The following is a 12,896-nucleotide window of genomic DNA, read 5'->3' on the forward strand; positions in this document are numbered from 1 at the left end:
GGTTTGACTTTTCTCAGTGGACATTCCAGGAACAAAAGGTTCTATGGCTCCAATAATTAGCCTAGATAATGGTGTAGCCTTTGGTATAATGAGCCTAATATTTGAATACTCGATATTGAATACTTAATATTTGGATATTTGGTACCTAACTAACAAAAGTTTGAGAACTTAGACCGTGTCGTATTTTACCTAAGGCACCAAACCACAATTAACACAAGATGTAAATATAACCACAGGAATCCGCTTTACAGCTGTGACACAGTTCCGCTAGTTCCTCAATACTTTGGGCTTCTGCCAAAACCGCATGCTACCCTACAAAACAGTACGGCACAAACAGGGTTAAAAGGGACTGTGGCGGAGTTGATTTTTTTCTATATATATATTTATTTAATTATTTTGTAAAGTAAATGTTACGCTGGTCCACTATTTGTAATAAACTTTTCTGGTAGTAGTCACTTCCTTAGCCTAGCACACCTGAAGGGAGGGGTCTTTTCTCGCCTGCTCACCTGGAAAGCGCCTCTGTCCCACTCCGCACTGGACCTGGGAACTATTGTGAGCAATATTTAGGACATTTTCTTCTTGGTGAGTGTGTATTTTTTTATTTTCCAGTGAATGGAAAACACATGTAGTTTATATAGATGTACTATATTTTATCCAGATTATTATTATTATTATTATTATTATTATTATTATTATTATTATTATTATTTTATTGAAGTATTTCGTTATATAGATTAAAGGCTGTGTAGGTTACGCGCGAGGAGAGGTGATGTATTGTAAATACACTGGATTTGATCGTTTCCATTAGGTTTTCGTTTGTCTTCACATCATTTAATCGCTTCACTGATTGTGCGATGGGTGATTCTTCATTGTGTTTAATAATCGAAATGTTTTCATGCCTTCAACTTCAATTTTATCAACTGTTTGCTGAGGATGAAGGTCCAAGGCTGAGTTCCTTTTCATTTGTGCCTCCAGGCATATAAAACGTTGAGACTTGTGCCCTTCAGTATAGGAGAATATTTAATTACACTACTCTCACATAAGGATTCATTACCACAGATTGCAGAAAACCATCAATTTATATGTAATCTGTACCAAACTCATATGAGAAACTTTGCAACCTAAAACAAATCCAGCCTTTGCAGTTTCTTTTACCCATGACTATTCGAATATAACATGTTCTAGTAAACATAAACAACAGTAGGATTGAAGGAAAATACAAGTGTTAACAGGCCTAAGGAATAGTCCATAACAGTAAAGGTTGTGCTAACTGCTCTGTCCTGTATTAGAAATGAAGCAATTCTGGGCTTTTCTGTTCTTGGTCATGTCTCTGCTTGTTAGGAATGTTGGTGATGGAGGTCTGCTCTCCTTCTTTGATGACCACAGCTTTTCACCACAACTCAGACAACAAAGTCTTTCATTCTTTCTTTCTGTCTTTCTGTCTTCCTCTGTGACCGTACTTCTCATACAGTTTTCTAATTAATGAATCTTTCTTAGTCGATGTTTCCTAATCTCTGCCCTGCACTGTGTAGTTTCCCTGTTCCAACATGCCAGATTTAGGTCATGACGGATATGGATGATTAGTACATGCTTTTCGAATTGTGTATTAGGGCAGAGAAAACCTTAAAACTGTGCAAGCTCCACAATCTGTGTTTGGGAAACACAGTCCAATGCAGCTTGGTGTGAAAGTATATTTGTATACCAATTTGCAGTTGGTGTTGTGTGGTGTTCAGTGTTTTCATGCTTCCTAAGCTGCCTTTGGATTATTTTCACAAAAGGTTAAGAATTTAGTCACACTACAGGAGTAGACTTGTACACCATGCTGCAAGACATTGAAAATATCTACACTTTGTGCTTGAGTTGTTGCTACATGATGCATTAATACAATCACAACAGCTACTAACAAGCCACTACCAAATGTGTGTCACTGCATGCTGAGAATGGCCCAACAGCCAAAACCGTGTGTTCAGTGATGGTAATAATGCAGGCATTTTCCACTTGCAGATGGAGTAGATTTTGTCTGACATATTGTGCATAGCAAACATTTGGGCCGGTATTTGTGGCAGAAAGTATTTGTATATCTGCACTGTGCAAATTTAGGTAGGTGTACCTCATAAACACATAATATTAGAGTTAGTGTTGCTTTGTCTTTACGATCTGAGAAATCTCAGACAACAAATAGCAAGTTGTCTTTTTATTGTTTTTTGTAGGTGAAGCTATGGAGTCTGCTTCTGAGAATACACAAAACACTTGGGAGCTGTCAGTCCAAGTGGAACAGCGGGAAGGAGACGAGATTATGAGGTTTAAAGTTCGGGTCAAAGGAGACCTTCACATTGGAGGACTTATGCTCAAACTTGTGGAGAAGATAAGTGAGTGCCCTTTTGTTTTCTAAATAGTTCTCAAAGCTCCTCCTTCCTAGTCTGTAGGTCTTGTTCAACAGCTACAGTGCCATCATCTCACAGCAAGAACTGGAGAAAATTTGCACAGTATTGGCTAGTTAGTTTTATATATAGTAAATAACTAATATGCACACAGGTAGAGCAGTATCTGGAGCAGTACTAACTCCTTATTTAAACCTTTGGGTGCGTCCTTGTTTACTTTGCATTCCTTTCAATTGCCCCTGGCTTCTTGCCATTGTCCTGCCACCAGTGGTATTATTTGCAGGTGTAAGGTCTGAAGTTCACCACACCAACCAATCTGAGAGAATAAACCTACCGGATATTTCAACAGACACCTAGAACCTATGTATTATCTTAATACACAGTGCAGGGGTGCAAAGGAGCAAACAAGAAACTGCAGTACCTGTGTGCAGTACAAGAGTACATGGTTCACAGGAATGGTCATTTTACTTGTTTTTTTTTATTTATCTTTGCAACAATTTCTTTTTGGACAGTATTACTGAGTAAAAATGATCATCCCAGAAAACTGTAAGCCATTTAAAAGTCAGTATGTGCAAAATTTGGATACCAGCTTTTGTTGCTCAAAGTCTGGACTTTGCTTTGTTCAGAGGTAGCAGCAATGTCTAAGACAGAGGAGACAGATGAGCAACAAGGCCAAATTTATCAGATATTTTTAGTTTTATATGCTTCGAAGGAATCGTGTCAAAAATCCAGCCTGTACATGTACTGTAAGCCGTTAGCTAGCTAAGTGAGTTAGACTAGCTGGCCAGATCTAGATGTTAACAACATGATAGCTCAGTTGCCTGTCTTAATATATAAGCAATGCTAAAAATAACGTCCAAAGAGCAACTTTGCCAAATAGCTAACTATGTAGCTAGACACATGAATATAATTGAAACATGAATCACACAAGCAACATAAACAATAGCTCATAAACCTAGCAGATTACTGTGAACCCTAACAGCATTTGGCAACATGCCGGCTAACAGTATGCTATAACACTATTGATAATCATGATGGTGTTCATATCGGAATAACTCTGTTGGTTAGGAAACTTTTTTAGTAACGTTGTTAGAAATTGTTCAAAAATACATTCAGCTATAGAATATTTTTGGATTAGACTTGTCTGTAGACATACTTTCAAGATGATTTCCTTGGTCATTCCTTTTACTTTACACATCTTAGTGGATTTATTAGTGAATTATTACTAAAGTAGCAGTACCTTTACACTGGTAAAGTGACAGTAACATCTGACTGTACTTTAAAACTAAACAGTTTTTATTTGAGTGTAAAATGAATTTCATTAGCGTTCAATATTGTTCCGCTCAAAGTTGACTCTTCTGACTCATCAGGTGGTGCTGCCTTTAGGAAAGTTGATCACTGTGACTGACTCATCCACTTGGGTTCTAAGTCATGGTCTGGATCATATGATTTAGTGACATCATTAGAAGTCATCACCTTGACGCATCCTGTAATTTCCTGTTTGCCGCACGCCATGTTTATGCCAGAGTGCTGATATTCTGTCTGTGTTTTTTGCGAATTGTGTAATACCTAACTACTCAACACTGATTCATCTATCCAAGCATTAAATTAAATGTTTTGTGTGATATTCAGGTACAAAGTGTTTAAATGGAACACAAATTAACCTCTTAGGGAGAGGTGTTCAATCTTATCCAGGAAAGGGCCAGCTTGGGTGCAGGTTTTCATTCCAACCAAGCAGGAAACTACACCTGAGTCTATTGGAAGCCAAGATTAACTGATTAAACAGGTGGAATCAGTTATGTCTCCTGCTTGATTGGTATAAAAACCTGCACTTTTGCGGATAAGATTGGACACCCCTGTCTTAATACACACATATTAGTGAATTTAGATTGTAAGATAAATAACTGAAAAATAGGTTTCTGGGAGTTAAGGAGCTAAAGTGCTTTGTGTTTTGTGGCAGGGGCTCCGCAGGACTGGTCAGATCATGCTCTGTGGTGGGAAAAGAAGAACTGCTGGCTACTAAAAACCCACTGGACTCTGGATAAATATGGTGTGCAGGCAGACGCTGACCTCCGCTTCACCCCTCAACACAAAGCTGTGTGTCTGCAGCTACCCAATATGAAGACTGTGAAACTGACAGTCAGCTTCTCATCAGTGGTCTTCAAAGCTGTAGCAGAAATCTGCAGAACACTCAGTAAGTGTAGAAATATAATTATATAGTATAATTAGATTTCCTAGTTATTAACTTATACATTCATCTAAGATATAAGAAGATCTGAGGAGTTGTCCCTTCTGAAACCACCGGATGATCCAAAAAAGAAAAAGAAGAAAGACAAGGCTAAGGAGATAGATGATGACATCATAGACCTGGACGTTATTGGGGGAACAGGTAAGATATCCAGGAGGTTACACTTTCTTTGCCTTTTCAAGGTTATGAATGACATAAAAATCACAACAATTGCTTTAAATATTCATTAGGTATTCATTAAATATGCCCTTTATATATACACCACCTGATTTTAGAGGACCGGCATTAATAGAGAAATGAATATATAAATTAAAAATTCATGCTTGTAAACATTCAATCCAGGGTTTTAATGCAGCAGCTTGTTTTGGTGGGGTTTTTTTCTTCCCTTCAGTTAATGAGACTCACTGCATTTTAGGTCAGTTGATTGACATGGCCCATCAAAGTGGTATGCTTTTTAAAATGTTTTTAGGCCATTCGTTGGGTTTTTCTGAATAACTGAAAATTCATCTTGTGACAAACAAATAACTAATACCTTTAGTTTCATCATACATGATGTGGTTTTCTAATATTTTCCTGCACTTGAGGGAATACCACAATGGATTCCAGATGTCTAAATGTCAAAATGTCCAAAATGTCATTTAGTACGGAGCCAAACAACAAATATGTCAGATTAGCTCTCTGTCTGTTACTCCAGGCTGATTCATTTATTATGATTCTCAAAGGGCAAAATCATCAATCTAGGCTAGCTCTTGGATAGAGTGAGAATTTCAGCAACTATATTTTCGACTACTTTGCAATCCACCTGATGCCACTGGCTCTAAAATGCATATGCCATGCACACAATGCAGTGAAATCTTCAACATATATAAATATACTGTACTCATTTTTGTATGTCATTAATGATGAATGATGGAAGCTCTTTTAGTAACTCATTTTAACTTGTGCAGTTGGAACAGGCCAGTACAGTAAGACCATGACTGCAACCTATGACCCTGATAATGGGACACCAATGACTTCCACAAGCCTGTGGTTTGGAGAAAACTCTTTCAGTTCAAGCCAGCCTAACATGCCTCCAGATGAGCTGGCCAAGCTGTATCAGCCTCTCAGTATGGAGGACAAAGCTGCCATCAATGCAGGGTAAGAGTTAGTCCAAAACAAACTGATTTAGATACGGTGATAGAGTAAGAGTTATGTGTTGTGACTTAAACTGAAAGTGACATTATTAATTTGCTGGTAGTCACGGCACTCCACCAATTATGGATGCTTGACCACTGGTTAAGGTTTTTAGTCAGTAACGTCAAAGATTACACATAGAAAGTAAATTACATCAACAATAAACACTCTTATGAATAAGACTCAGTTGGCATTGCAAGATATTATCATCATTAATTTAAATATTTACCTTAAACTAGTCAATCTTATTGGGAGGGCATGGTGGCTTAGTGGTTATAACATTTGCCGCAATATCCTGTGAGTTTGCATGTTCTCTCTGGTTTCCTCTCCCAGTCTAAAGATTGTAGGCTGACTGGAGTGAGTGTATGTGTGATTGTGTCCTGCGATGAGTTGTCCCCCACTTTGTGCCCTGAGTCCTCTGGAATAGGCTCCAGGCTCCTTGTGACCTGTTGTAGGATAGGAAGCACAGAAAATGGATTAATGGAACCCCCCTATTGTTAGATCATAATATAAAAATGATCAATATGTTATACAGATGTCTACTACTTGCTTTGTTTGTATTTTTAGTGTCCATTTCAGTATATATATATATACATATAAAATTAGCATGGAAAACACTAAACACTGTACTAATCCAATAGCTGATGAGCATTATTGTAGTGATCAGATAAATAACAACATAAGTAACAACTTAAAATCAGTGGGTGTGATGAGAATGAGGGCATAGGAGCCTGGCGTTAGAGACAGCTGGGTTATGTTTATGGCTGAAACCTCAGAACTTTTCAGCATGGGAATTCTCATAAAATGAAAAATGAAAACAAACTGTTCATGGTAACGTACTCTTCTCACATAGACACAGCAGGACGCTGTTGGATAGATTCTCATGCTCTGTTCTCATGCTTTCAGCAACGTATTGCAAGACACAGAGTTTATAAATAAACCAGTGTTAATCATATGCAGGTGTATGCGTTCATTCATTACACACTCGTTCTCACTCCTGTTCACTGCCACTGGCTTGACCGCTGCCCTGCTGCAAGGTTTTAGCATTAAAATATTTCTGTTTATTGATATTTTGTAAGCATGCCGTTGCACAAATATTCTTTCCAGGCCTCACAGAGGGCTGAAGATAAGAATGTGTGGAATGATAACGGGACCAAAAAGAAAAATACTATAAACACATGATAGTTCTTTAATAATCGTGATTTAGTTTTTACTGAAAAATGTATTTCTATAAACATGTGGGTGTTTTGGCAGGTGGCTGGATTCTTCAAGTTCTTTAATGGAGCAGGGCATCCAAGACAAAGACAGACTCTTACTGCGCTTCAAGTATCATTGTTTCTTTGACCTTAATCCAAAGGTAAGAATCCAGTTAACATTTATCATGATCTCTTTTACTCTTTAGTTCTCCAGCTCTTCAAACACTATGAGCCACAAATATAACATGTTTTGGTTGAACATATTACATATGTTACATATATTACCTATTTAGCATATTTTTGTTGGATGAGAAGAGACTGGAAAACCTGGAAATCCAAGGGCAAAGACAAAACTCACACATATATTAATTCTAAATTGCAACTATTATGGTATTAAGAACATAGGATAAAAATGATAATCTCTCATAATGGTTATCTCTCATATGCTACAGGCATATTTCTTTAAATGATGTGACTGAACAGGATTCTGATACAAAAGAGTGCAACAAGTCTAATTAAAGTCATTGTTTCTATCCTCTACCCAGTATGATGCAGTAAGGATTACGCAGCTGTATGAACAGGCACGCTGGGCCATTCTGCTAGAGGAGATCGAGTGCACTGAGGAGGAGATGCTGATGTTTGCCTCTCTGCAGGTGCCGCACTCATATACACACTCAGCATGATACAGTTTGAGGTCCTCTGAAAATGTGGCATTACACACTATAAAGGTTTATTCTTAAGACTAACACTGATATTTGATCAAGCACTAGAGATTTATTTGCTTTCCATGTAGCCTATATGAAAATGAGGTTCCATGCTTGCAGTGTGTGGCTGAATTAATCCTGTATTGCACTGCATCTCCTTCGCTTTAAAAGTTGGACTGAGACGAGGCATACACGCCTTTGTGTGGCTTTAGGCGTAGGATTTTCACAGGGTTGAATAGACAAGCTTTATGTGTGGAATGTGATGAAGCGTGTCAGAACAAAGAGAATGAGCAGAGTGCGGTGAGAGGGATTCCCCCAAGCCAAATACAGCAGGATTTTTAAGGACTGGCTTAGCAAGCACACACAAATACATATAAAGTAGGGTTAGGGCTAGAAACACGGACCTAAAGAGGGTCTAAAGATCATTGTTAAAGCATTATTTTAAGAAATGATAAGAGATGAGCTATAGGTTGCTACCATTTTAGAGAACTGTACATTTTTTTTTACTGTTTGTTTCTGACAAAAATAGCAGCACAACTTTTGAATATTCATTTAATAATGCAATAATAAATTCATCTTTCTATGTATTTTAAAAGCCACTATAACAGTGTGATGTAAATGTAATACATTCCCATTCTAAAGAATCAATAGTTATTTGTTATTACCCAAAGAACAACACATTGCACATTTTTTCTTTTATCACAGTTATTGTACACTTGGTTATAGTTGTTGTGAAAGTCTGTTTTTGATGCCACCTACATTATAACAGCCATGAGTCATTTTGTCACAAGCCTCTCTTGTTTTCCCATTCTTTTATCAGTCAAAAATTAGTTTGTTGCGTTACCGAGAAGCCAGAAAGTGCAGACACTTCCATGTCAGAAAACTTTAAATTACAGCCTAGCCATTGTCACTGGAGACTCCTCCCATCTGTTTACAGAAAACCACACCATAGTAACAATGATATTATTACCACAGAAATGATAATGTATTAGAATACACTTCTGTCCAATCAGAATCAAGAATTCAATAACACTGTAGTGTTAGTGACAATAACTGTCTCGTATTTGAAATATTCACTTCTTTTAGTATCACATATGCAAACTGACCATGTCAGCCAAACCTCTGGACCTTTCTGACGAGCCTGAGATTGATGAAGTGGAGGCAGCCCTCTCACATTTAGAGACAGCTCTTGAAGGCCGAAGCACAGACAAGATTCTGGTATGCATGAGGTTTTAAAATCGCATCTAGTGTTTCTGAGGCACTCCTTATGTCTTTTTGTCATTTTATTGTAATTGTATTGTATTTCTGTCTTTAGGGAGACATCACAGATGTTCCCAAGTTGGAAGACACTCTGAAACTATTTAGGTAATCTAAGGTTATTTAAGGACAACTTCTCACTGTGGTAGTTGTTTTAATTTTATTATTGGTGTCTAATTATCCCTTTATTCGGAATCTCATTACTGTCCCCAGACCCCAGTATACACTCATGCCTCATTGTGCCTTTTTACTCCGCAGGCCTAAACGACTACTGCGGACTTTTAAAGAGTACTGGTTTGTGTTCAGAGACACCAGCATTTCCTATTACAAAAACAAAGAGTCAGCCAATGGGGAACCAATTGAACAGCTGCATCTGCGAGGTAACAGCATCATAGCTGGTTTGTGTGAAAATGTCTAAAAGATTTCCTCCGTGGTTAAACTATCAATGTGTGTTTGTTTAATCCACAATTGATTGTGTAGGCTGTGAAGTTGTTCCAGATGTCAACGTAACTGAAAAGAAGTTTGGCATCAAACTTTTGCTGCCGGTTGCAGATGGAATGAATGAGGTTTATATTCGCTGTGACAATGTGAGTTGATTCAAGTTTTAGCTTCCTATTCAGTATACACCACAATTTAATAAGCAAATACCAAATAAGTCTGTTTCCCTTTGCCTTATTTTTGCATGTTAACTCTGTTAAAGGAGACACAGTATGCCAAGTGGAAAGCTGCCTGCGTTCTGGCATCTAAAGGCAAGACAATGGCATACAGCTCATACCGCACTGAGGTGAATAACATCCAGTCCTTCCTCCAGATGAAGAGTTTAGCGCCCCCACCTGGCCAAGCTGTTCCTGATGTGGACTCTATGGAAATGAACGCAGAATGCTTTGTTTCTCCACGATACGCCAAAAAATACAAGGCCAAACAAGTAAAGAAGGCTTTAACCCTGGGTCACTTTCATGAAATGAGATTTTATTTCAGAGCCCTTTCTGATAGACAGACACTTTTTATAGGGTTCAGAGGGACTACAGGAAAAAACCCTGTTGTCAAAAATCCAGATAATATAAAAATCAAATAAAACAGAAATAAAAGGCAAAATGTATGGTTTATTATATTATGGAATGCAGTAATTTCACAGAATAATATTGGTAATTTTTTTTGGTTATAATGCATTAAAACACGTTATAATACATCTCAACTAAAAGAGATCAAATGCTTCAGGTGTAATAAATTAAGAATGACTCTAGGTGTAAAATAGTTTTGTACACAGTGTAACAGGCTATTATCCCTGAGAAATAACTAAATAACTTCATTAATAGTATATGTGACTTTTTGTGTAAATGTATTCTGCATTGACTGGGTTTCCTGATATTTCTGTACATCTGTTGACGTTCAGCTGACCACACGGATTTTGGAGGCGCATCAGAACGTTTCCCAGCTTTCACTCATGGAGGCTAAAATGCGTTTCATCCAAGCATGGCAGTCTTTACCAGAGTTCGGCATCAAGTACTACATAGTCAGGTATTGCGATATTCTTTTATGAATTCCACTTACACTCATGAAAAAATACTTTGTGGTTATGCAGCTGGACCTTTAACACCAGTGTCTCATACTACCAAGATATTGTATCTAAAGTTTGTTATTTGTACAACTGACTGTATATTAAAATGTATCACTCTGATTCCTTTTTACACATAGATTCAAAGGAAGTAGGAAGGATGAAATACTAGGCATCTCGTACAACCGGATGATCCGATTTGACATGACCACACGCCAGCCAGTGACCACGTGGAGATTCAACAATATGAAACAGTGGAATGTGAACTGGGAGATCAGACAGGTGAGAAGAGCTAATGGAGGAGATTTCTACAGCAAAAGCTGTTATCGTTAACTTACACTGTGATTCTGTTGGAAAAATTTTTTAAAAGGAACCCCTGATCATTCATGCAATTATCAGCCCACTTGAGTAGCAGCAAAAAAATCTTGCAGATGAAGGTAACAGTAAAATGTAATAAATGTGATGTCTGTGACTTTGACCATGGCTTGAGTGTGTGTGCTAGATAAGCTGCTTTGAATATTTCAGAAACTGCTGAAAGACAATGTTCTGTAGAGTTTACACAAAAAAAAAAGCTCCAGTGAGCTGCAGTTCTGTCCCAATGCCGTGTTGATGAGAGAGGTCAGAGGATAATGGCCAGACTTGTTCAAGCTCAAAGGATGTCTACAGTAAAAAGCAGACAACACTTTAATCCATGAGGCTGCAGAAGACACATGAATTTTGAGGAGATGACACAAACATCGCATGTTTTTTTTCCCCCATTTTTAACCGCCCAGTTTTTTATAAGATAAACTGAACAAAAATTATTAGGTATATTGAACAAGAAACATGACTAAATGTTGGTTTCGGAAATGAGTTTGAAAATATTTTATCTATATTATTCTCAGTGGATCTACAGAAATGTTGTGTTTATGAATGTGGTGTCTAACTGGTGGTTTCTCTTTCAGGTGACTATTGATTTTGACCAGGGTGTTACTGTAGCTTTCACCTGTCAGAGCTGTGACTGCAGAGTGGTTCATGAGTTCATCGGAGGCTATATTTTCCTCTCAACACGATCCAAAGATCAAAATGAAACACTAGATGAAGAACTTTTCCACAAACTTACAGGAGGGCAAGACTGACTTTGAAAACCACTGAGATTTTCAGATAGACCTGGAGGTTTCAGCTGAACAAGAGCTTAAATGTATTTTTCATTATAGTTTTGTTCATTGTTTGTGCACATTTTGGCAGACTTATCCAGCTACACACCAGGTTTCATCCTGATCTCATGTTAATTACACTTAATTTGTTTCTGAAAGCTCCTGTTTGACATGAAGAGAGGTGATATGGTGCAGTGCATGCTTTATTGTCATGACATTATTCTGTTTGTTTGTTGTTGTTTTTTAGGTGGATTTTTTTATCTTTATTATCTTTGTTTTAATTGTTCTGTATGTTCACAAGAAATAAAACATGCTAACAAAAAAGTTAAAATTAAATAAAACTAAATTTTAACATTTTTTTGAAACCCAAAAGATCAAAATTATGACTAGTATAATGTTAGTGAAATAAATATGACACCTTCCATGTATAAATAAAATTCTGTTTACATTTACATCTAAGAGAGTTTTGCATGGTTTAGTATTTAAGTCCTTCGTATTATAAAGCTTATCCTGGCAAATCTTTAAGATATAGAGCCACTAAAAATGTAATTAAACCAAAGCAATATTTTTTAATTAAAACTTCCCACATATGGTATATTCATTCATTTATGCATCTTCAGTAACTTTATAATTACTCCCTGAACACAGGACACCATGCACACATACACTATATTGCCAAAAGTATTCGCTCACCTGCCTTGACTCGCATATGAACTTAAGTGACATCCCATTCCTAATCCATAGGGTTCAATATGACGTCGGTCCACCCTTTGCAGCTATAACAGCTTCAACTCTTCTGGGAAGGCTGTCCACAAGGTTTAGGAGTGTGTTTATGGGAATTTTTGACCATTCTTCCAGAAGCGCATTTGTGAGGTCACACACTGATGTTGGACGAGAAGGCCTGGCTCTCAGTCTCCGCTCTAATTCATCCCAAAGGTGTTCTATCGGGTTGAGGTCAGGACTCTGTGCAGGCCAGTCAAGTTCATCCACACCAGACTCTGTCATGCATGTCTTTATGGACCTTGCTTTGTGCACTGGTGCGCAGTCATGTTGGAAGAGGAAGGGGCCAGCTCCAAACTGTTCCCACAAAGTTGGGAGCATGGAATTGTCCAAAATGTCTTGGTATGCTGAAGCATTCAGAGTTCCTTTCACTGGAACTAAGGGGCCAAGCCCAGCTCCTGAAAAACAACCCCACACCATAATCCCCCCCTCCACCAAACTTTACACTTGGCACAATGCAGTCAGA

The 12,896-nt window shown here is 37.7% G+C and overlaps 1 protein-coding gene across 2 annotated transcripts; it reads left to right on the plus strand.

The window, feature by feature from the left end:
• Positions 1-349: 349 nt before the first annotated feature.
• Positions 350-12,066, plus strand: fermt1 (FERM domain containing kindlin 1). Of its 2 annotated transcripts, XM_058379782.1 has the most exons (16): positions 350-582; positions 2,005-2,100; positions 2,211-2,369; positions 4,342-4,575; positions 4,645-4,770; positions 5,577-5,766; positions 7,057-7,159; positions 7,544-7,651; positions 8,789-8,920; positions 9,018-9,067; positions 9,218-9,339; positions 9,440-9,546; positions 9,660-9,884; positions 10,353-10,477; positions 10,655-10,796; positions 11,459-12,066. In XM_058379782.1, exons 3-16 carry the CDS (start codon positions 2,219-2,221, stop codon positions 11,630-11,632), a joined length of 1,989 nt encoding a protein of 662 aa, XP_058235765.1. In that variant the 5' UTR covers positions 350-582; positions 2,005-2,100; positions 2,211-2,218; the 3' UTR covers positions 11,633-12,066. The 2 variants fall into 2 exon arrangements, with proteins under 2 accessions (XP_058235765.1, XP_058235764.1); XM_058379781.1 differs by lacking the exon at positions 2,005-2,100 and having other exon boundaries at positions 351-582.
• The last annotated feature ends 830 nt before the right edge of the window (positions 12,067-12,896 follow it).

The sequence above is a fragment of the Hemibagrus wyckioides genome, linkage group LG25 (genome assembly GCF_019097595.1).
Source record: "Hemibagrus wyckioides isolate EC202008001 linkage group LG25, SWU_Hwy_1.0, whole genome shotgun sequence".
Taxonomy (NCBI): domain Eukaryota; kingdom Metazoa; phylum Chordata; class Actinopteri; order Siluriformes; family Bagridae; genus Hemibagrus; species Hemibagrus wyckioides.